The 22259-nt window shown below is 37.8% G+C and overlaps 1 protein-coding gene across 6 annotated transcripts in view; it reads left to right on the top strand.

The window, feature by feature from the left end:
- Nucleotides 1-22259, top strand: part of RHOT1 (ras homolog family member T1) — a 56139-nt gene that overhangs the window by 19327 nt on the left and 14553 nt on the right. For 5 of the 6 annotated variants that reach the window (XR_011600026.1, XM_070937776.1, XM_070937778.1 and 2 more), the window contains exons 9-19: nucleotides 4109-4207; nucleotides 4883-4991; nucleotides 6147-6267; nucleotides 7955-8039; nucleotides 8776-8921; nucleotides 10082-10182; nucleotides 10412-10542; nucleotides 12517-12600; nucleotides 13467-13586; nucleotides 14722-14924; nucleotides 17683-17805. Coding sequence is in view for 5 of the 6 variants with exons in the window: in XM_070937776.1 (XP_070793877.1) it covers nucleotides 4109-4207; nucleotides 4883-4991; nucleotides 6147-6267; nucleotides 7955-8039; nucleotides 8776-8921; nucleotides 10082-10182; nucleotides 10412-10542; nucleotides 12517-12600; nucleotides 13467-13586; nucleotides 14722-14924; nucleotides 17683-17805 (1322 nt within the window). In the remaining variant the exon portion in view is untranslated. The remainder of the gene's footprint in view (nucleotides 1-4108; nucleotides 4208-4882; nucleotides 4992-6146; nucleotides 6268-7954; nucleotides 8040-8775; nucleotides 8922-10081; nucleotides 10183-10411; nucleotides 10543-12516; nucleotides 12601-13466; nucleotides 13587-14721; nucleotides 14925-17682; nucleotides 17806-22259) is intronic. The other variant, XM_070937781.1, reaches the window with a different exon arrangement.

The raw sequence follows: 22259 nt of genomic DNA, 5'->3' as shown, positions 1-22259 counted from the left end.
TAACTCCCAGTCTTAAAAAAAGAGACACTCAGTATATTTGGAAGTGATCTTTCAGCATATGGTTCTCAGTGTTTTGCCATTTTCTGCTTTATTATCTGCAGATTTTTTTGAAGAAAAAAAATCCAAGGTGGAAACGTGAATGCTGTTTAAGGTAGAGAGATATAGTGGTTGGAATCAGATATACCATTTTAAGAAGATAGAAATATACCTTTCCATTCTTCTTCTCCAAGTCAGAACATTCCAAATTGATGTGTCACCTATCTTCCTATTTTTAATAATTTCTTCTACTCTCTGGTAGTCTCCTTTCCCAAGTAGACCAAAATGTTATTGAAAATTACAAACTGATATTCTACAAGCCTTCATTATGATGTTGAGCCTCTCTTCTTTACTGTTCCTAAGGATTGCATAACAAGTCAATCTCTTGATCAGTTATGTTTGTTCTGAAAATCAAGCATAAGCACAAGAATCAATTCACTTTATAGAGTTTAATGTTAAGCGGGCATCCCTGTCGCTTCACAAATGAAAGATCACATAAGATACATGATTTCCTGATAGCTTTTGACTAGTTCTCTTTGGTCTTATCTAGCAATAGTGATTGTTCCCTAAAATAAGGAAAAGATCCAAAAGATTGACACAGTAGCTGAGTTGGTACATCATACCGAGCCATTATATATTTGGTGCTGGTTTAGCACAATGTACATACTTAGCTAATTGTGGTTTATTGAATTATAATTTAGCACGTTGACAAAGATTTCTGTGTCTCTAACTTGTAAAAGCTTACCTAACTTTCTGATTTTCTACAAAATGGGAATAATGAAGTGATAGGATTGATGGCTTTTACTGTAATAGAGAACAAATTATGACAAGCTTGAGCATGAGTTAGAAGTTGTTTTAGGGTCTACTGAAGAAAGAGATTTGCTAGCATTGTGACCACACAGTAGCAATATGCATTGTCTTTCTGGGTGGCAAAGACATACAGGCTCCTTGTGAAGACGGAAGTGGAAAATATCCAATATTCCAACATGATCACTTTACAAATAATTGTGGATAAAAAGTTGGAGAATTGATTGTGTCCTGGATTCTACACTGATTATAGATACAGTATTGTAATGAACATTCCTACAACTCCACTTTTTTCCTGTCAATGTAGATACTTTCCAGCTTGTGCAGCCTAAGTATATTACATTGGCAGACTGTTTAGGAAGAGTGAGGCCTACTGCTTGCTCACTGGACATTTGAGAAGATGATTCTCAAATCTTCTTTGGGACGATAGGATACCTGTAGTCAGAAAGAAGAAGTGGGTAGGATCCTTCCATGAGAGTTGATGATGCTTGCACATTTCAGTAACAATCATTTCAATTATTCTCAGTCTTAGATCATAATTTCTGAGTGATCAATTCCAGGTGATTCTGAATCTAATTGATGCAGCTTCCATTCTTCCAGATTTTTGGTCTTGTTTTTGACTGAAATTGTTGCTGCAGTGTTTGATGTATAGCAGTTTATCAGGATCATATACCTATTTTGTGTGGGTTGGGTTTTTTTTGTTTTTTGTTTTTTTTTTGCAGATTTAGTGCTCTTGTGTTCTGCTCAGATGCTGAAAAGATGCCTTTTTGTATTGGCTTTATATTTTGGAGGCTAATGCCCAATTTTATTCACTGAAATTAGTACTTGGGAATAATGAAGAACTAAACGTTGGCTAACATTCAAGTTTAATTTGGGAGGATTCAGTGTGTTTATGTCTGAGCTTCATTTGGATTTAAATGTTTGACTTCAAAAGGCATGTAGAAGGAATTATATTATGATTTGAGAATGCTCCAGGATTCAGATCTGCTGTAACAAAGATGATTAAGAGTAGTTTTCATACTCTGGTGTTGATTTTAAAAAAAGGGAGGGGGTAAAAAGTCCCTGGGAATTTTACTCCACTAGTCATTGCCAACTATAGGGGTAGTGCTCATCTCCATTTCAAGGCCATTGAGCCAGTGCTGTCCGAAGACATTTTCATGGTCATGTGGCCAGCATGACATCATGAAGAACTTTACCTTCCCACCCATGTGGTATCTATCAATCTACTCACATTTGCATGTTTTTGAACTGCTAGGTTGGCAGAAACTGGGGTGAGGACTTGAACATGGCACTGAGGACTCGAACATTGGCTGCCAGATTTCTAGCCAATAAACCCAGTGTCTTAACCACTGAGCCACTGTGCTGCCAATTAATACAATTAATTATATGTCAGCATAGTTTACTAGAATCCAAGTTGGCTATTATAACACACTGTAGGTACAGCTGTTTTATGAAAACTGGAAACTTCCATTTTTTTTTTTTTTGCAATCTATGGAAGTGAGGAATCTTAACTGAAGCCTACCGTTGGAATTTGTAACATCAATATTGTATCGGTTGAATTACCTCTACATTTGCTTCCTGGCCCATTTCAGATCAATTTTTAAACCTTCACTGGTTTTCTATGTGAGTTTCCTTCCCTCACAAGTCAGTCATTTGCTCGGGTGTAGAGAATTTGCACTGTGTCTAAGAATAAAACGAGCGTGAGGCATTCTGACAATTGCATTTAGGCTCCAAAAGTCCACTTCCCATTTAAGGAGGAGGAATTATCTGATTTAACAAGCATTTAGGGCTCAGGAATTTTTTTCAGTCCATTGTGCTTTTATTTTCTCCCTATGTTATTTATTTTTTGGGGCAGGTTTTTTTTTTTAACTCATGTTTTCTTTTTCTTTCTTTCTTTTTGTATTTTAGGAAGATCATTTTGAATAAATAAAAGTTATACAAATGTCAAAACAAAATGTACATCTGTCAAACCTATGTCAATATTTATTAACCTGACACTCTGGGCCACAGAGTGTTCCTGTATAATTTGACAGTTTAATGAATTCTTTTCTGTTTATGTTGACTGTGAATTAAGAATAATCTTAAATGAAAGCAATGGGCTAATTTGGAACTTAATGCTTAATAGATCTCTCACATAATGGTTACCTCTTGTGTTGTGATACTTTGAGCTTGCAGACCTGAGGGATGCATTAATATTGATTCTCATGTTTTAAAGACTCGATGGATGAAATGTAGTTCTCATAATTAGCTAAGAAATGTGATTTGCAAAAGAGGCTGAATTCATGTCTCTTATTCCTGCATGCTAAATTATGAGTGACATTATGAGGCCAGTTTGGGAAAACCTCCAAACAAAAAAACAATCAAAACCACCTTAAACTGAATGTAACCTACAAAATGTGACTTTTAAATTTTTATTTCAGGATAGGTAAAATATTACAGGGACAATGGGGTAGGGAGGACTCATTTCAGAATTGAAATCCAAAGCCTTGTACGGTTTTAAATATTACAAGCACAGAATTTTGGGTTGTGAAAACTGAGCTGTTATTATTATTGAAACTTATTTTTATTGTACATGCATACTTCCCTTTCTTTCCACTCACACAGCTTCTTGCGAATCTGGATTGGGACTTTGTCAGCCACCCAATACTATGGAATACCATTAACCCGACCTTTTCTGTGTTCGTTTGTATTGTGACCTTGTTAACCAATCCAGTACATTAGCAGATTGAACCCATAAGTGATCCATTCTGCAAAAATATTACCATGCTTGACCCCAGATTGGATTATAAGATCCTCTGTGTTTGCTTGGATATATCTATCAAATGCAATGCCAGATTGGCCCCTAAGATATTTTAGCTATTTATTTCAATCACAGGTTTCATTGTCCTAGCCATGACCAGTATACAAACTTCTAGGAGTAAAGATTAAGAATCAGATCAGGTTTGCTTTATACTTTTTCCCCCCTTTAAAACTTGTCGGTAGATTACATAATATTGTTTTTACCACATCACATTCAGCAGATCTGTCTGCAATTGTGGGAATCATTTGTCAACACTTTGGAAAAATAATCAGATTTAGGAGGACTGATCTACAACATGTAAGCAAAAATGTCTATGGGTGTTTTGGAAGAGATGGGAAGGTAGCATGTGTGAGAATATTGGTTGATTGTGTCTTGTGAAAACTGTAAAGTTTTTAGATTGCAACAAAATATGGCAGGGAAATAAAATGCAGTAATCCCCATTCCTTGGTTCACCTAAATCCGTAGATGAAACCTGCCTGTATAAAAGCCTTAACTCGGATCTTCCGAATTTCTGATCAAGATAATGATGGCACCCTGAATGATGCAGAACTCAACTTCTTTCAGGTATTTCTTCATTTTCTGTTGTGTTTCATCCTGAACTGTTCATTAAATCTCAAGAGAAATACCTCAGTTAAAATAACTGCTGATATTTTAATGTTTTGGCCATGAAGGGTTACTATGCTCACTGTAGAGGACTTTAACTGTAGTGATAAAGTGGGGGGGAAGCACTGCAGAAACAGCTGAACCAATTTTTAAGGCTCTTCCAGAAATCCGGAGGATGGGGGCTGACCTCACCTCCAATGGGAGAATGTACCAAAGGGCGGGGACATTTATGGCTGGACTTCTTTTTTCAGTTCTTCCTAAAGAAAAGCAGGGGAAAATAGCACTGCTCTAAAGATTCACTCCATCATCTCCATTTTTTGTGCAGAGAGATAAAAGAATAAGATTCCAGAATATAGCCACTCTATATTACCAACAGTGCTGTGGATTCTGTATTTAGAACTCTCTTGCAAAAAAGTGGTGATGTATCTTCTGATACAGATGCAACTGGCTTATGCTTGACCACATGGCTGGCTAAGAAGCTGCAACATGCTTCTTCTGCACATCTAACCACAGGGCTAGTAGCTTACTCTGCTACTTATATGAAACTGGGAGTCTAAGATGAGACATGGAAGCTGTTTACAGCGCACTGAACCTTTGTCAATGAATATTGATTTCAAATATTTCTACTCTCTTTAGAGAATTTGCTTTAACACACCACTGGCATCTCAAGCATTGGAAGATGTAAAGAATGTAGTAAGGAAAAATCTAAGTGATGGAGTTGTTGACAATGGATTAACATTGAAGGGTAAGGACTACATTCTTTTTCGTTATTATATGAAATATGGGAAGGGGATCTGATAAATCTGAAAACTAGCAAAAACCATGACTTGATCTCTATTTATGAATTTGGAAGCCGACAGAACTGCATGGATTTAAATGTGCTATGCTTGTACTTTAGCCTTTCTGTGTAGACCAATAGTTTGGGTATAGAATTGGTTAGGCAACTTATTAACTCATTTTATGTGTAAATCGGAGTATGTAAGTCAGGGTGGATTTGATTTAAATTGAGTTGATTTAAATCACAATTTAAATCATGATTTAAATCACTAGTAAAAAGGCTTGATTTAAATCAACTCGATTTAAATCATAATTTTTAAAGAGCAACTGTCATCTCTGCTACTCCTTTGACCCACTGTTGATTCACCGATAGTCCCAGTGTTGCAGAATATACAGCCTCATGCTACATAACTAAGCTCCATTTCATACTGAATAAACTAAATTATTTATGTATCTTAAATAGAAAACTATCTTACGATAGATTTTTACCCCAAAAGTTTTTTATTAAAATAAATTCGATAAAAATCAAAAAAATCTGATTTAAATCAAAAAAATCTGATTTTTTAAAAAAAAATTAAAAAAATCATTGATTTTTATCCATCCTGACGTAAGTTCTAGGTGCATATTTCTTAAGCTCGAAACAATTGGGTCTGTTGATTTGCCTGCATCTGGAAGCGGGCTGGAGGGGTAGTGGTAATTCCTTTTCCATGAGAGGGAGGGATGCTGATACTTTCGCACTGAAAATATAATCTGGAATGTGCAGTTTTCCAGATTCACAAGGAAAAAAATGATGTGGGGTGTGCTTATGTCTGCCATCAGTAATACTTGTTAGTATCTCTTAAAAACACATTTTCTTGGGTTCATATCCAGATTCTTAAGGAGATGTTTTCAGAAATGATAGCTGGGCCCACATGCTTTGAATCATCTTTTTTTCCAGAGGGCTGCTTAGCCCTCCTGATAGTGGTCAGCCAGTTTTAAGGAAGCATGATGCTTTCATAGCATTTGGTAGGCTCTTATTTAAAATACACATTTGCGTACCTGGAGCATCTTTGTTGTGTTTTCAATTCTAATCTCTCTCCCTGGCCTGTGTTCTAAATTGCCAATTAAACAATTGTCTTTTCAGGCTTTCTTTTTCTCCACACACTATTCATCCAGCGAGGGAGGCACGAAACAACTTGGACAGTATTGCGGTGCTTTGGATATGATGATGACCTAGAGCTCACACCAGAGTATTTATTTCCCCTGTATGTATCGATCGATTTTTAAAAATTGGTTTAAATTGTGTTGGTATTACTGATCTATAAAATGTAAAATCTGTGTTTCACTGCAGAAAATCAAGTACTTTCTAGAACACGAAGGTCTGTTGACTTGACCAGTAGTGGGTTTCAAATCCCGTCGCTACCGGTTCGCTCGTGGATGTGCGCTCGTGCACGTGCGCAACACTTCTGCACATGCACAGAAGCTTCTGCGCATGTGCAGAGACATCCAGGTGGGTGGGTGGAACTTCCTGCTACCGCTATTGGTTTGCCTGATCCGGAGCAAACCGGTAGCAACCCACTACTGGACTTGACCAAGTAATACAACAGTAACAGTGTCCAACCAAGTAGTTTTGGACTGTTTCTACCCAATATAGTGACACATATAATGTTGAACTGGATCTATTTTGAAGAATATTGCTCATAGCATGAAATTATTCCAATCTAGCTCATCAAGAGGAAACCTTTAGTTAGTTGGTGTCTAACATTTTGAAACTAGTATGTGATGATTAGAAGGTTATTGGGCAATTATGGTAGTTCTGGAGAATTGGAAGTAAATTTGAACACCTACATAGCACTGGATTTTAAAGAAATTATGATAGCAAAATTCTTGCAAGGTATGATCATTAGATGCCTTTTCAGTCATGAGACTCTTTGGGCTTAATTTTTGTCATTGAAGCAAACTGGATTTCAAACTGTTTGGATTTTTCTAGCTACCTTCCGTATATGCACCCAGCACCCAGCATTATAGAATAAGCCTCCAATGATGAGTGCAGCTTATTATGTGAGACATATGGGTAGTTCCTAATTTATCACCATTCATTTACTGACTTTTCGAGATTACAATGGCACTGAAAAAAGTTACAACAGATTCTCACACTTACGATTATCATAACATTCCCACAGGCATGTGATCAAAATTTGGGTGTTGACAAACGGCATACATTTGCAACAGTTGCAGTATCCTGGGGTCATGTGACTGCCAACTAAGGCCTTCCCAGCTGGCTTTCAACAAGCAAAGTCAGTGGGGGAAGCTGGATTCATGTAACAACTGTGATTTACTGAATTTCTGTGTGATTCACTTAACAACCTTGGCAAAAAAAGATTGTAAAATCGGGTGCAACTCTGTTAACCACTGTCTTACTTAGCAGCAGCAGAAATTCTGCTCCCAGTTGTGGTTGTAAGTTCAGGACTACCTATACTACATTCAGAATTTGAATATCGGACTTCTCAATATTAACTCTTAGAGAACAGCTGCAGAAAGAGTAGCTTTGTTCATCTCTTGCTTACGGGCTTCGTAGGGTCATCTGATTAGCCATTGGAGATAGGGAATAGTGGGCTTAATAAGTCTCTGGTCGGTCTGTCGGTCTGTATGCATGTATGTATTTATTCAACACATCCTACCCTTATTACCTGGAGGTGACTCCAGGTGGCCTACAGTCATTAAAAAAAACCCACATGTTAAAACATTAATGCAGTAAATAGTAACATTAAATTAGTTTAAAATTGACAAAGGGGAGAAAGAAAGCAAGATGCACAATGGGAGGTGGGGTTTTTACCTTAGTCCATTAACCACTTCCAGAATGACACGCCCCCAATTGCAAGACTCACTGTCTTCTTTTTATGTTCGGTAAGCATACTTCTTTTTCAAAGATATTACTTTCTCTCCAATCAGGTTAAAAATACCTTCTGACTGCACGACAGAGTTAAACCATCATGCATACTTGTTCCTTCAAAGCATGTTTGATAAGCATGATTTGGTAAGCTTTTAATCTGATTTTGGGATTGTTTTAAGATGAACACACGATTGATTGATTGATTGAGTGATTGGATAGTTTTTTTGTAACCAGCCTCAGACTGAACATTCCTGGCAATATACAACAAAACAAGCACTAAAAAAATAAAATATTACAACTATTCAACACACTCTCAAAATGAATGCCCATAAACAATGAAATAGAGTTGAAAGCACCGGTGGAATATAGTTTTAACTGCTTTATGAAACACCTGGAGAAACAGTGCTTCATCAATGTCTGAGAATAGTGAATTCCAAAATATGGAGGCCATACTAGGAGAGGCTTGCCATCTAGTCCCCACCCCAGTTACTTTCTGAATACATTTTTCAAACATTATCTTTGCTATTGAAGGCACTGGAAATGATTAAAATATGTTGAACATTTAACTTGTTTTGTTGCGTAGTGTATTTTAGGATTTGCCAATCAAGTGACTCTGTTACATTAAAAATACAGGTTTTGTGGGGTCCTTGATTCTCTCTCAGCCTGGTTATTTTCTTGCAGATGTTTCATTACCTAGCTAGCTAACATCATCAGTGCTAGAAGGGAGTGGGATTTGCTCTCTGTTTATCATTCTCTTTCCCAGAAGTTCTTAATCAAAGCCATCTGAGGCATGACTAAATGAAGCATAGAAAACAAGCTATGTCAGTTGACTTACTAAACAAAGCTAACTGGCTATAAATAAATATAAATCTGTTTTCAGGACCGAGACTGTGCTTTGTCTCCTGAAGAACTCAAGGATTTGTTCAAAATCTTCCCTTACATGCCATGGGGACCAGATGTCAACAGCACTGTTTGTACAAATGAAAGGGGTTGGATAACATATCAGGGATTTCTTTCTCAGTGGACGTAAGTGTAGCATATAAATTAGAGATTGCCCACAACTTGTTTAGAAACAGCTATTCTTTTAATGGTAGAAAGTGAAAAATGAACTGCTTTCAAAGACAGTTTATGTGATTGGTACTATGTGATTGTTTCTTTGGATATGGCTATTTCTAGTTGCAAATACATTATTATATTATTGAAAACTCCCAGCACTCTTAAGAACAAGCACGTTTGAAAAAGAAATGAAGCCAAAATGCTCTTTCTCATATACTATGATTTAATCAGGAAGTGCAATAATCATATGATTGTAACCCAGGCAGGTTTCACAAGTTAATTCTGCATTGAATTAAAAGCCAATTGCTCTCTCTGAAATTTCATTAAGACCTGCTTAATAAAGATTGACATACTTGTTTCACACAAGCAGGTTGCCCAAGAGAACTATTACTATGACTAGAAATGTAGAAAGACTACATGGTCTTTCTTTCTACTATCCATTCCACTATCTTGCCTTTTTAATACATGACATGCAAACTGATAAATGTAAAACATACCTTAATGTTATCAAATCTTGAGCTGTAATCCAATATTGTTTAACTGCATACTAATTATTTATGTGGTATGTGAGAAGTAGTATATAAGCATTGATACAAATATTACTAATTTTGCTTCCTGCTGCCTTCAATAGCTTAAAAATCTTTTTCAGGGTTTCCAAAAAGGGAAGATGTGAATTCCAATGCATGAGTACATATATAAAATAGTCCTGGATTTTACTGATAGATTTGTACTGCAAAGTGCTCTTAAGGCAGGGGTCCCCAACTCCCAGGCTTTGGCCCACTACCAGGTTGCAGCCCGTGCAGAACTGGGCCATGGAAGCAGTGGGCAAGTGTGCGTGTGTGCACAGCTCCACTTGCACAAGTGGGAGGTGCTTATGCATGAAACTCCATTTCTGTAGGCATGTACACTCAGCACAAAGCTCCATTTGTGCAAGCGGCAGGCATGTGCGCCTACCGCTTGTGCAAATGGAATTGTTTACATGCATGCCTGCTATTTGCCCCGGAACCAACTCCTCCCCTCCCCTACCACATACCCCACCCAGTGTGCCAAGCTGGAAAGGTTGGGGACCACTGCCTTAAAGCTAAAACAAATGCCGAGAACTTGGGAAACATAGTTGTTTTCTCTTATAGACTAACTACATACTTGGATGTACAGCGCTGCCTCGAATATCTGGGCTATTTAGGATATTCAATATTGACTGAACAGGAATCCCAGGCCTCAGCAATTACAGGTATTGGCTTTCACTTTTCCCAACTTATCCTGGGAAGAATTTGGATACTTGCAGGATAAAGTAATTGAAAATACTTTTCTTAAAGTAAAGAATTGGGATATTTATTTATTTTTAAATTTATATACCGCCCTTCTCCCGAAGGACTCAGGTCGATGAACAGCCAAAGGTAAAAACACAAAATATAATTTTAGGGAACATGTCTCACTATGTGTCCATCTTTGTTTTAAAGTAACCAGAGACAAAAAGATTGACCTTCAAAAAAGGCAGACTCAGAGGAATGTGTTCAGATGTAATCTAATTGGGTTGAACGGTTGTGGGAAAACTGGAGTTCTCCATGCCCTGCTTGGAAGAAATCTCCTGGTAAGACTCTTCTTCTGTTTTTCTCTAAAACGATGTGTTAAGAGTTGGGATGGAATTGCCTGTTGACAGCACTTGGTTACAGCTTTTACAATATATTCTTAAAATGGTTCTTTTCATCCACTGTTTATTTTTATTTGTGATCCAGTAACTTTGAGGCAGGAGAGCTGCACAACCAATTAGTTATGGGTCCCTTGGAGCCCAAAGGAAATGTATTGCTAAGTTAGTCATGTATCAGCATTTAATGTTCTGGCAATACTGCGTTGCTATACAAATCCAGAGTGCAGTATTTGCTGATCATATTTCTACACTGCTCATCTCACCTAAGTGGCTCTGGGCAGTTTACAAATGAAAACCCTGAAAAGTGACATACTCTGGTAAAAACAAAGTTTAAAAGTTAAGAGTTAACAGAGGTTAAAAAATTTTTTAAAGGTAGAGGGAGTGCCCTCAAGCCATCAGTCACATCCAAGGTTGTATGCTACACTTAGACCCCCATACCAGTTGGCAAAACCAGGCATTGATGGTTTTCCAGAAGGCTGGGATATAGTGAGAGCCTATCTCACCTCTGGGGGAAAGATGTTTCATGGGATAGGGCAACAGCAGAAAAGACCCTGTTCCTAGACCACAAAATTCTTTAGTTGACGAGGTCTACAACAACCTCTCCCTGATTGATTGAGTAGGACAGATTGATGAAATAGGGATAGGATGTTTTCTCAGGTGGCTCGGTCTCATGCCATGACAGGCTTTAAAGGTGATAACCAACATTCTGAATAGACCAGGAAGCAAACCAATACCCAAAGCAGCTTACATAGTAGAGGTGCTATATGCACCCCCTCCCGGGATGCTCCAGTATGCTTGTGCCACCACAGTCTGTACCACCTGATTCTGCCCAGCTATCTTCAGAAACAGGCCTCACAACCAGCAACTTGTGAAGCAGCGCTCCTGAAGATCAATAGGATTTCCGGAAGACAACTGTTATTGCCCCTCTCCTGCCCTAGGGTCTTGGCTGGTGCCATACCCTAAACCTGGCCAGGCACATTTCAGAGAAGGAAACCGCTCCACCCTCTCTGGGCCTAGCCAGGTCTCAGTAATACATGCCAGGTCGGCCTGCTCCTCACTGATCAGATCACAAATTAGAGGAGTTTTGTTATTACTTGACATGGCATTAAATAACAACAGCCAAAAGCCCAGCCCTCTGTCTGTCTGTTGTTCCGGGCCTGGGTTTGAGTACACAGGAGTCAGAACACAACAGCGGTACCAAATACCAGGGACATCTTTTTCGGGAGCAGCCTGCTCTTTGTCTCCCATCAAAATACCCACCACTTACCTGAATGACTTAGTCTGCCCCAAGCTCCCCAAAGTCATTCCCCCCCCCCCAACTTCAACCTGCTGGCTCTCCTGACTAGGGATCCCTCCAGTCACTCTGGTGCTATGGACCTCCAAGGATAGTTATGAGCTCCCACAGTGCTTCAACGCTCACTCTTGGCATTGTTGAGAGCCCTAGCTGACAATATATTATATTGATATATGCCAAAATACCAGCACATTTGTATTTGTTCTTTTTTAATGTAGTACAGTGCGCCTCCGTGAGGACAGTTGGCAAGTTTGCAGGTCAAGCAGTATAGTGGACAGCCCCAATCTGTAAGCAAGGAGCTTGCTAAAAGACCACTGATGCCCCATCTCAGTAGAAGTTCATCTACCCATTCATTCTTAGCTTGTGGGCTGTATACTGTAAAAACAGGTGGCAGGTTGGATTTAGTCTGCAGGCCATAGTTTGCCAACCCTTATACTATACTTTGAACAACCAACATGGTCAATCAGAAAAGAGATTGTGATTGTTTTGATCCAAAACATTTGAGAGGCACAGCATTGCCTAATTCAGTATTATAGCCTGGGAAATAGTCTAAATAGAGTATGAAATACACTTTATTAGAAAATTGTGTGTTTTCTTACATTTTTCTTCCTTTGTGCTTTCAGAGGCAGAAACATATACATCCAGAGCACAAATCCTACTATGCAATTAATACCGTTTATGTGTATGGGCAAGAGAAATATTTATTGGTAAGTTACCCTTATAATAACATTTAAATTTGACTTTTTTCTTTTTATGAGGACTATTGACATTGTATTTTAATGGTATAATGGCCCCCTTCCCCAGTTTTCCGTTGTTAATCTTTAAAAGCATGTTTGGGATGCACAATTAAATATTGTGAACCTTGTTACAATCTGAGATTATTACAAACAGCTGTCTCTCATAGTAAGGTGTCTTCTTTGTTTAATGAAGAGCTTAGCAGATTTCTAGTATTATTTACTGTAAAAATACACATCCTGTTCATGACAAGATTTTCCTAGGGCAGTTCATAACAGTCTAAGGCTAAGCTTTAATTTTTTTAAAAAAAATCACTGAAATACAATATGTAAATATTAAAAATGTAGAGCAGGGTAGTAAATATTCATAAAAATGGATCTGTATTGTAATAAAGAAGATACATAATTTGAAATATTAGATTGGGGGCTTATTATACACATACCATCTGAACTCATTTTTGTGCTTGCAAGATCATTTCTGCCTGCTGTAACTCGAGGTTGGAACTGGCACATCCTTGCTCTTTTTGTTTGAGTTAATAGTATGTCTTTGGAGACTATTAAATGAACAGTTCATTGCTTGAACAGTGTATGTACTGGCAATAAAACATTGAGAAGCCTGTATCTGTGCAATATTCTGCACTATGGTAGACACAGATATAATCCAATGAAAAAAAATTCAGTACCAGTTTGGGTCTTTAGATTTTTTTAATAAAGCACCTATTATGTCCAACAGAATAAATTGGAAAAACTTAACAGGCTGCAGTGAGTACAAAAAAGTAAATTTGTTACAGTGTTTGTAACTGTACAGTGTTTGACATTGCCTTTCTTTCTCTTTTCAGTTACATAATGTTTGTGAATCTGATTTCTTATGTGATGCTGAAATCGTGTGTGATGTAGTCTGCCTAGTATATGATATCAGCAATCCCAAATCATTTGAATATTGTGCCAGAATATTCAAGGTTTGTATCCACATAGAAAATAATTGTGTCATAGAATCATTGATTTCAGGGGGGGCTGTATAGGCTATTGAATTCACCCCGGTCAGTATGAGAATTCACATTAAATTACATTAAGGCATCCATGACAAGTGGATTTATTTATTAGATCCAAGGATCTTTGAAAGGCAACTTGTCTTTCTGAGAAATTAATTCTGATGGTGAAAGTTGTGTAGATCTTTTAAACATCTGAAAAAAAATGGATATATCTGCAGAGAAAACCAGCAACTTACTTAACTCCATTTGGCTTTAAGGTAGTTGACTTTATTAGGACATGGCTATTTCTATTTGCTCAGAATTTTAATATTAATATTATTTTTATTTATTAATCAAATGTACCTGGCTGCCCATCTCACAAGAAGTTTTAGTCCACATGGGATGGTACTTAAAATGAATGAAGGTGAATATGCATGTCCCAGGATAATGTTTCAGGATCCAATCTGGGTCAGTCACCGAAACCAGAGGTTTTGTCTTCCAAGTTTTCGGATTTGTGCTGGAGCCCATCCTCAGGGAACTTCTCTCTAGCAGAGTGTGTTACCTGCATTAGCTTTTGCTTAATGACTTTCAGTTAAAGAAGGAAACTTAATTCCAATTTTGCTATGGATTAAGGAGGAGCTACTTTCTGCTATGCATGTTCTATTAGGATTCCATTTCTAACCTACTCTGCTAGAGAGAAGTTCCCAGAGGATAGGTTCTATCACGAGTCCAAAAACTTGGAAGACAAAACCTCTGGCCCCAATAATCGACCCAGATTGGATCCTGGTACTTAAAATGTTCATCATTAAACCATGGGAGTGTTAAATTCCATATCGAGCTAACTTAACACCAAGCCAAATCTTTTTCACACTCTGTGTTACTTACTTTACAAAATGGCTGTCAATCTATAGTAGGAAAAAAACATGATAACCATATGGGGTATATGTGAACTTTATGAAAGAAGGATGGCATGTACATTTTAAAAAATCTAGATTACACCCTGCCCTCTGAAGGTTATGGCAGACTGCTGAATTCACTAATCACAGCTCTGCAGATTTTAAACCTATGTATTTTATTCAAGCTGGTAGTTAACTTTTATTTCCTTTTTATTTTAAATGCCTAGCAACACTTCATGGACAGCAGGATACCTTGCTTGGTGATAGCTGCCAAGTCAGACCTACATGAAGTTCGGCAGGAATACAGCACTTCTCCAGCTGACTTCTGCAAAAAACACAAAATGCCTCCACCCCAAGCCTTTACTTGTAACACCATGGATGCACCAAGTAAAGATATCTTTGTTAAACTGACAACAATGGCCATGTATCCGTATGTATCCAAAACACCCTTCTATTCATACTGCATGGATCATGACAGTGTTGCATGCTGTGGTTGCCATAAGGAGGGAACTCTGTGCCCCAGTGAAATTGTGTTTAGCAACAGAGGGAGATGTTAGTGATGGATATAAATAAATATAAATGAAGGGAAATGACCCCAAATTGGCAGAGAAGTATAAATACCTATTTAATTTTTTTTTAAATTCTTATGCACAAGATTTGGCACATAATCTTTTGACAGAGAATCTTTGAAGACTTAGATTTAGTTTAAAAAACATGGGGTTCGATTCTCTCCATATATGCATGTATTGCATTGCTCGTTACCATTACTCATCCATTAATGCAGAATTGTGAGTCTGTCCCAAAAAGATTGGCTCCTCATATGCTGAAACAAAATATACATACAGTTTTGTCTAGTCTTTTTTTTTTAAAAAAAGGCATCAGCACTAAAATGTTTTATCTTCCTAAATGGATAAGAAATGAATTTTCAGGTATATGTACAGTATAAATTAGGATCATTTTGTTCTCATCAGCTTATTTCTCAGCATGCTTTATTATTCGATCTGTGCCCATTTCCTTGTAAACCTGTTTTACATAAGATGCAGGATCCAAAGGATCATGAAATTAGTTCTGTATGTCCACTAGGTCTTTAGTTTGAGGAGTTGCTCTCTTCTCAGATGTCGAAGTAGGGGAATGTGCAAGATGTTTCATCTCAGAGTGTTCTGACCTAAGAACAGGCCCATGATGGAAATAGACCACATCTGGATTACTTGTGGAAGAACTTGTTTAAATGTTGGAACATTGCATGATGGAACATTTTGCAGATCCTAGTGGCAAAGCGCTTCCATATATAACATTGTTTGCTGTTGTTTTGGAAATGTGGCATTATGGTCTGCTATTCTAAGCAAAAAAACAAAAATAAAATCCAAAAAATTATCCATCAGCTGGTTACGTTTTATAATAGGGATGATGATCAATAGCAGGGGACAAATCTTATTTGAATTGTAAATGGATTAATTTCCCCTGAAGACAATTAATCAGCATTCTCTTTCATCTCAGGGAGTTATAGCAAGGATTGCTTCCGCTTTGAATGATTCCGTTTGCTTTTCTGAACTTCAGGCCCTAACAGACTACAAGGAAAAATAACTCCTCCAAAGTGCATGTGAATTTAGCATTCTTTTAAAATTGTTGAAAGGTACAAATATTCTAATTAAAAGACTTGCTGCCTTGAGCTTCAGAACAAGGTAGAATAGGTAAACTATGTATTACTTCATTAGAGATTTTTAACAATCAACTTTACAGATACCTTTCAGTGCACTTAGTTATGAAAAGCTGTATAAAATAAGGACATTTACGTTACAGTCTATGTGTTTAAAGGTATCTCATAATTTACTAAAAAAGCAGGGGAGGGGAAGATCCTTTTTTCCCGAAGCCGCCATTATCTTAAAGCAAACTGACATGTATCAATGCTAAAATGGAAAGCTTTCATTTTCCTTTGAAATGTGTACCTCTCCTTTCTTTCTAGTCACACAGAGAAGAACCGCTAGACGATAGTCTCTTGCTTATTTCTCTCTCTCAAAAATACATGGCTGCTGGTAAAATTTTGAACAGTCGGTGTTTCGCGCATTGTAGAGAATTGTCAAGCTTGAGACATATGATCTGAAAAGGTTGCTATTACTCACTGAGCATCTCACTCTGTTGCCAAGCAAGGCCACTCTGCAGTCTCTGCTTTTGACAGGACAAATCTTTCCTGCAGGATTCAATTTAGATGTCCTTCAAATGGCAGATTCAGAACGGTGCCGTAGCTGATATTAAGTGCATCCTAAGGCTCCACAGTGTATATATCCCCGGTATCTATGGCTCTGCTGGAATATAGGCTTCCTAGTCGTTTCTGCAAAGGCAATGTCTATGCATGGCAACCTCTATTCCAGGCCTCCCCCCCCCCCCCAAAAAAAAAAAATCCACATGGCAAGAGTTTGCTCTTGTAGCCAGGAATTGGAAATACGCTGCCTTTGAATATTGGCTTTCTATTTGTAGCTCTCATAAATAGCTATTGACTTAAATTCTCCTTTTTTAAAAAAAAAAAACACCGCCATCTTTCTGTACCCAATTAGACTGCAGGGAAGCATCTTGAAGGTGCAAGGATCAGTGCTGCTGGGTGGGAGGCTTTCAGTTGTTCAGTGAAGGTAAAGTTGCTTCTTCTATTCCTTGGAGAGTCCAGTTTTGGAGGGAGGGGGGGAAAGACATCTAAATTCAGGAAATTCTGCTCTTCTTAATTTCTGTTTGGCAACCTGGGATATTTAAATATTTGGAGAAATCTAAGCAACAGCGTATTTGACTTTCTTCCCTTGATTCTCTTAAGCATGTGTGTGTCAGTTGGGATGCCAGAGGTAAGGGTAGCTGTTGCTTAACGACTTTCCGTTAAAGAAGGAAACCGAATTCCAATTTTGCTGGGGATTAAGGAGGAGCTGCTTTCTGCTAGGCATATTCTGTTAGGCTCCCGTTTCTAAACCCAATGTGGGTGGAAAACGGATTGTTTTTTTTCCTTAAGGGGACACCGGTGTATAAGCAGAGTCCCTTAAAATACAGTACGCTCCTCCTGAAAATCTGCCCAGCTTGACTCTACCCTTGCCTCGGTTCCTGACCCCCCCCCCAAATGTTCCCAGTTCCTATTTCTCTTGGTTTTGGCTCAGATTTCTCATGGTTTCTGCCCAAGGTCTCAACTCCTGTCCTTCTGTGTGTTTTCGCAGCCATGCCCGGTTACGCTGTATGTGCACCTGCAACAGGTGTACATTTTGCATCTGTCAGAACCTCCTCAACTCAGACTTGCTGCAATCTGTAAAGAACAAACTCTTCACCGCAGTTCTTAACAGGTCTTTGATTTTATTTACTAGGTACCAGCTGTGCTTGGAAATTACATGAATGAAACCCATTGCTGAACTTTATAAACCGACAGACCTGCCACACCATATCCATTAAGCAGCCAAATGTCCTGCCAGTTATTGATTTATGTGCTACAGATGCTGTGTGACTTATGGATAGCACAAAAAAATAAATAAAAAAAAGAAAAGAAAAGAAAAATAACCAAACCTCAGTAATAGTAGCTATTAACACAGCAAGGAAAATATCCTAGCACTAATAGTTGCCTACTGCAGGGAAGAACTGCTATATCATCCAGCCCTAAGGGCTTTCCAAAATAACCAGGTCCACTTCTCTGACCACCAACAATGTTGGTGCTGGCTTGGGCTTGGTTGGAACATCTTCCAAAGCAGATGGGCACCAACAGAAAAAGTGGGTCCCTGGCCCTCAAGGACTTCAAGGGGGTCTTCCTTACTAGAAACTACTGGATGGACAGAGATGGCTGGGAGAAGACACTCCCTTTGTAAATAATATTTTTTCTGTTCTCTTCAAGGTAGCAAATCTTGAAGCACATCAGTCTGACTACTTGACATCAGTTAAGTAGTTGAGTTGAGTTGGCTTGTGAATGCAAAACTCTTTCTAGTCATTGAGAAGCAATTGCCAGGAGAGTCTTCATCAACTTATTGTTTTCTTACTGACTCTGAGAAAGGAGTCAAACCTCATTTCTCCTTCCTTAAAATCAACTTGTCAGTGAGTCAACACTTATCTCTGAAACCATGGTTTTGCCTGTAACTAGACAATAAAAAAGATTAGTTGATTTTTTGGGGGGAAGATATACACGCGCGCACAATGGCACAAACATCCTGGATATTAGTTACATTTACTTCCAGCTTTCAGAATATATACATTTGGTCCTTATAAATGGATATGGTGTGATAAGATCTGTGGCATTTTAACAACTAAATCAACCCTTTTTAACAAAATGCTACTTATATTTTTTTCATTTTAAGAATGCACAAATGATTCTCTGCTCAGGATATTCCACTGTATTGGAAAGATAAAGAAATATCTAGTAAAAAATGTTCCTTGTCGCAAACAGTACTGCATCTCACTAATACCACATTGCAAATTATTTAAATGTTTTCATACAAACAAAAATGGGTCTAACAGACTCTTTATTAAATGTATGGTCGCATTTGAGGCAAATTGGCCCAGGAAATGAATGAGAGTTCAAATCAGATTCCTTTTCAGTGATACTGCAGTTCCTTCTATGCCAGCATTATTATTTTATGTCCTTTGATTATGCATTTTGAAATATAAAGGTGGAATACATGAATGCCCACTCCACTATTTCAATGTGTGGAGGAATATAAAAACATTCAAGTAAGCTTCCACTGTGCAATTTGTTCATTCCACCAGTGGCTGGCAGTTTGGGAATTATATTAAGGGATTCTATTTGTTTGTTTTAAGGGCAAGGGCCAATCATTTAGCCTCCCCTATAAATTAGGCAGACTGATAAGGAGATCACATTGATCCCTATACTGTGCTTGACAGAAGGATAGACATAGCATTATATTGTGATAGAAAGAAGTCCTCAGATCTTGGCCATCCTACCATTCTTTATGGTAGGCGCTCAGAAGATCCACAAGAACAGAAAGTCAGGAAAGATGGATCCAGAGCCAGATAAGTAGAAACTGAACTTCGAAGAAAAGCTGCTGCCCATCAATCTCCTCTTAACTTTCTGCCTTCATGCTGAGAGAGAGGTGGCTATTAGGAAAACATTTATCTTCCATTTCCCCCCCAGCAAAGCAGCTGCATGCACACAGCTGGGAATAGCTTTCAGCACAGCTGTATAGCCCTAGAGAAAGATGCAGCTGCTTTAATTAAGTATGAAGAGGCTGTTTGGTGCTTTCCCACTATTCTGAATCCCCCCCTTTTTTTTTTAAAAGAGAATCTGTAGTCCTAATATACCCCTGAAATAAGAAAAATGCAAGAAAATATATAATCATAGGTAAAATGGCTGAAAGGAATTATACCATACTGCTAAAAATCCATTTCTACCCATCTTCACTGGAATAGAATTATGGTTAAAAAGAAGAGTGTTTTAAAAACTATCTGCCCTTGAAGATGATATCCCACTCATTATTTTGAATGTGACCTAAAATAGTAATTTAATATCTATTTTACAGCATCTGGGTCAGACAAAAGTTCACCTTATTCAAACATTTATATCTCTTAGTAGCCAACCAGCTACTTCTGGAATGCTTGCAAGCATCATAGAGTAACAATATCTTCCATAATTGGTCCCCTGCAGCTGGTGTTTGTAGGCATGCTCCCCATAATCTGATGTAACCCTCAGGAACTCCATCCTCCATTAATCTATTCATTCTCTTTTAAAGCCATCCAAGTTAGTGAGCATTCATCACTATGGGCTGTGGGAAGGAATACTTCTTTATGTCTCTCCTAAATATTCCAGTCAGTTTTGCAGATGACCTCTGATCTTGGTGTCCTAAGAGGGAGAAAAAATACAGTCATCTGTCTTTATGCTATATATGATTTTATACACCTTGATCACATACTTGGTTGTCATTTTTATAAGCTGAAAGAACTCCAAATATTTTACTCTTTTTTCATAAAGAAAGTAGTGTAGCTTGCTGATCATTTTGGTTTCCTTCTTTTGCATTCCCCCCCCCCCGTGCTTATATCCTCTTTAAAATATGGCAAGCAGAAGCATTCAGAGTTTACCAGATGTTAACGTGCCTTAGATTTATTTTAGGACTCAGTGTTGATGGTTTTATTTTCATTCCCTTTCTTAATGATCTCTCACATGGACTTTGCATTTTTCATAGCTGAAACATATTAAGTCAGCAACTTCTCTGAAATATCCTTTATAACCTTCAGTTCTTCTTCCTAATATATTAAAGCCCATCAGTGTTGTGTTGCCATACGCATTACTTTTCGCTTACTTAAAGTTGCCCTGTGTTTGCCATTTAATTGACCATTCAATCACTTCAAACAGTTTCTTTTTCTGATCCAATTTTGAGAAGCTGCAATAGTACCTGTCCAAATTGTTTAAGTGATTTTTTTTTATGTTAAATAAACTCTTACAAAGTCTTCTGAGATAAATCAGACAGTTTAGCCCTAAGCTCCTCGTCTTTCAATTGAACTTAGGGCCAACAATATTTGGGGGAAGAGAGACCACTTTCATCTCCTCAGTGTCAAATCAGATTAAGTGAAATATCCAAATATCTATTCCAATTGTCTCTAAACCAAATAGAATAGATACAAAGGGCTGATTTAATAGTGTAAGGCACTCAACCAACCAAATAAAAGAAGTCACTGGGAGATCTTACTCTTGACCAGCCTTTCAGATGCCTTTTTTGGGGGAGCATTGCCTTCCAAAAATATGAAATCCAGTAAACGGGTACACACTGAAGAAATATTAGATCTGTCTATATTGTTTGAAGTTTTTAAAGATTAATTCACAATAGACCTGAGGCTTAGACTTGAGGGCTGACTGGAAAAAGCCACCTCATTCTTAGCTTTGGGTTCCCTTGTAGTGGTAGAAATTATCTTTATCCAAAATGTCTTGCAGAAGTCTGCAGCTATAGGTGAAATAATATCATGGTTAGCCATCAGCCTATTCTGTTGGGTCACAGAGCATTTCTTTCCTCTGCTATCTCTAAAATATTTGCTGCCTGGTCCTTTTAAAAGCAAATGAAAGTTCGTGCTAACTTATGAATTTCTGATTTAGAAGGAAGACACTTATGTTCACCTGTTATGATGGCACTTGGTCATACGATCTGTAATATTCCATCAAAGGAAGGATGAGATCTATTCCATTTTTCTCCCCATCCATTGGCATTATCCTGCCATATGATTGATCTCTCTCTTTCTTTCTTTCCCCTTAACCCTGAGTTCTCAGAATTTTTAAAAATAATTTTAAGATTATTTTGATTTTAAAAATAATATTTCATCAGAAATGTTGCTGAATGCTGCATCTCATTTAGTTTGAAGATGGTTGTTAGCAGAGAGCTTTGTAAGTTCTCTTGTATGAAGACGGAGAAAGAAATTATTTCTTCTCTTCCCTGAGACATTTACCTAATCAAGCTTAGAGGAATGTTTTTTTTCCAGGTTAACTACCAGCAATTAAGAAAAACAAAATTGTTAGCCGTCTCAGTAGGGCATATTCAATCTTGATCCATTAGAACAACTTTATACTGCTTGGAAGATGCAGCCCCTATTTTTTTCACATGCAATATCCTACTTTTGCACACAACTGAACGGATTATGGATGGATGGAGGAGGTCACACAGTCAAAAATACAGTATGTTATCAATCTCTTAGGAACTGAACTAGCCACAACCTGAATTTCTTTTGACACATTACCTTCCAGATTGCCCACATTTCAGTGGGTAGCATGATTCTTATTAGGCATTTTTTGCACAGCTGTGATGGAGGCTGGAGG

Source organism: Pituophis catenifer, unplaced genomic scaffold (assembly GCF_029215685.1).
Source record: "Pituophis catenifer annectens isolate HBS135680 unplaced genomic scaffold, rPitCat1.0.hap2 SCAF_2, whole genome shotgun sequence".
Lineage (NCBI taxonomy): Eukaryota > Metazoa > Chordata > Lepidosauria > Squamata > Colubridae > Pituophis > Pituophis catenifer.
The sequence above is the reverse complement of the archived record's forward strand: the minus strand, read 5'-3'. Positions and strand labels throughout refer to the sequence as shown.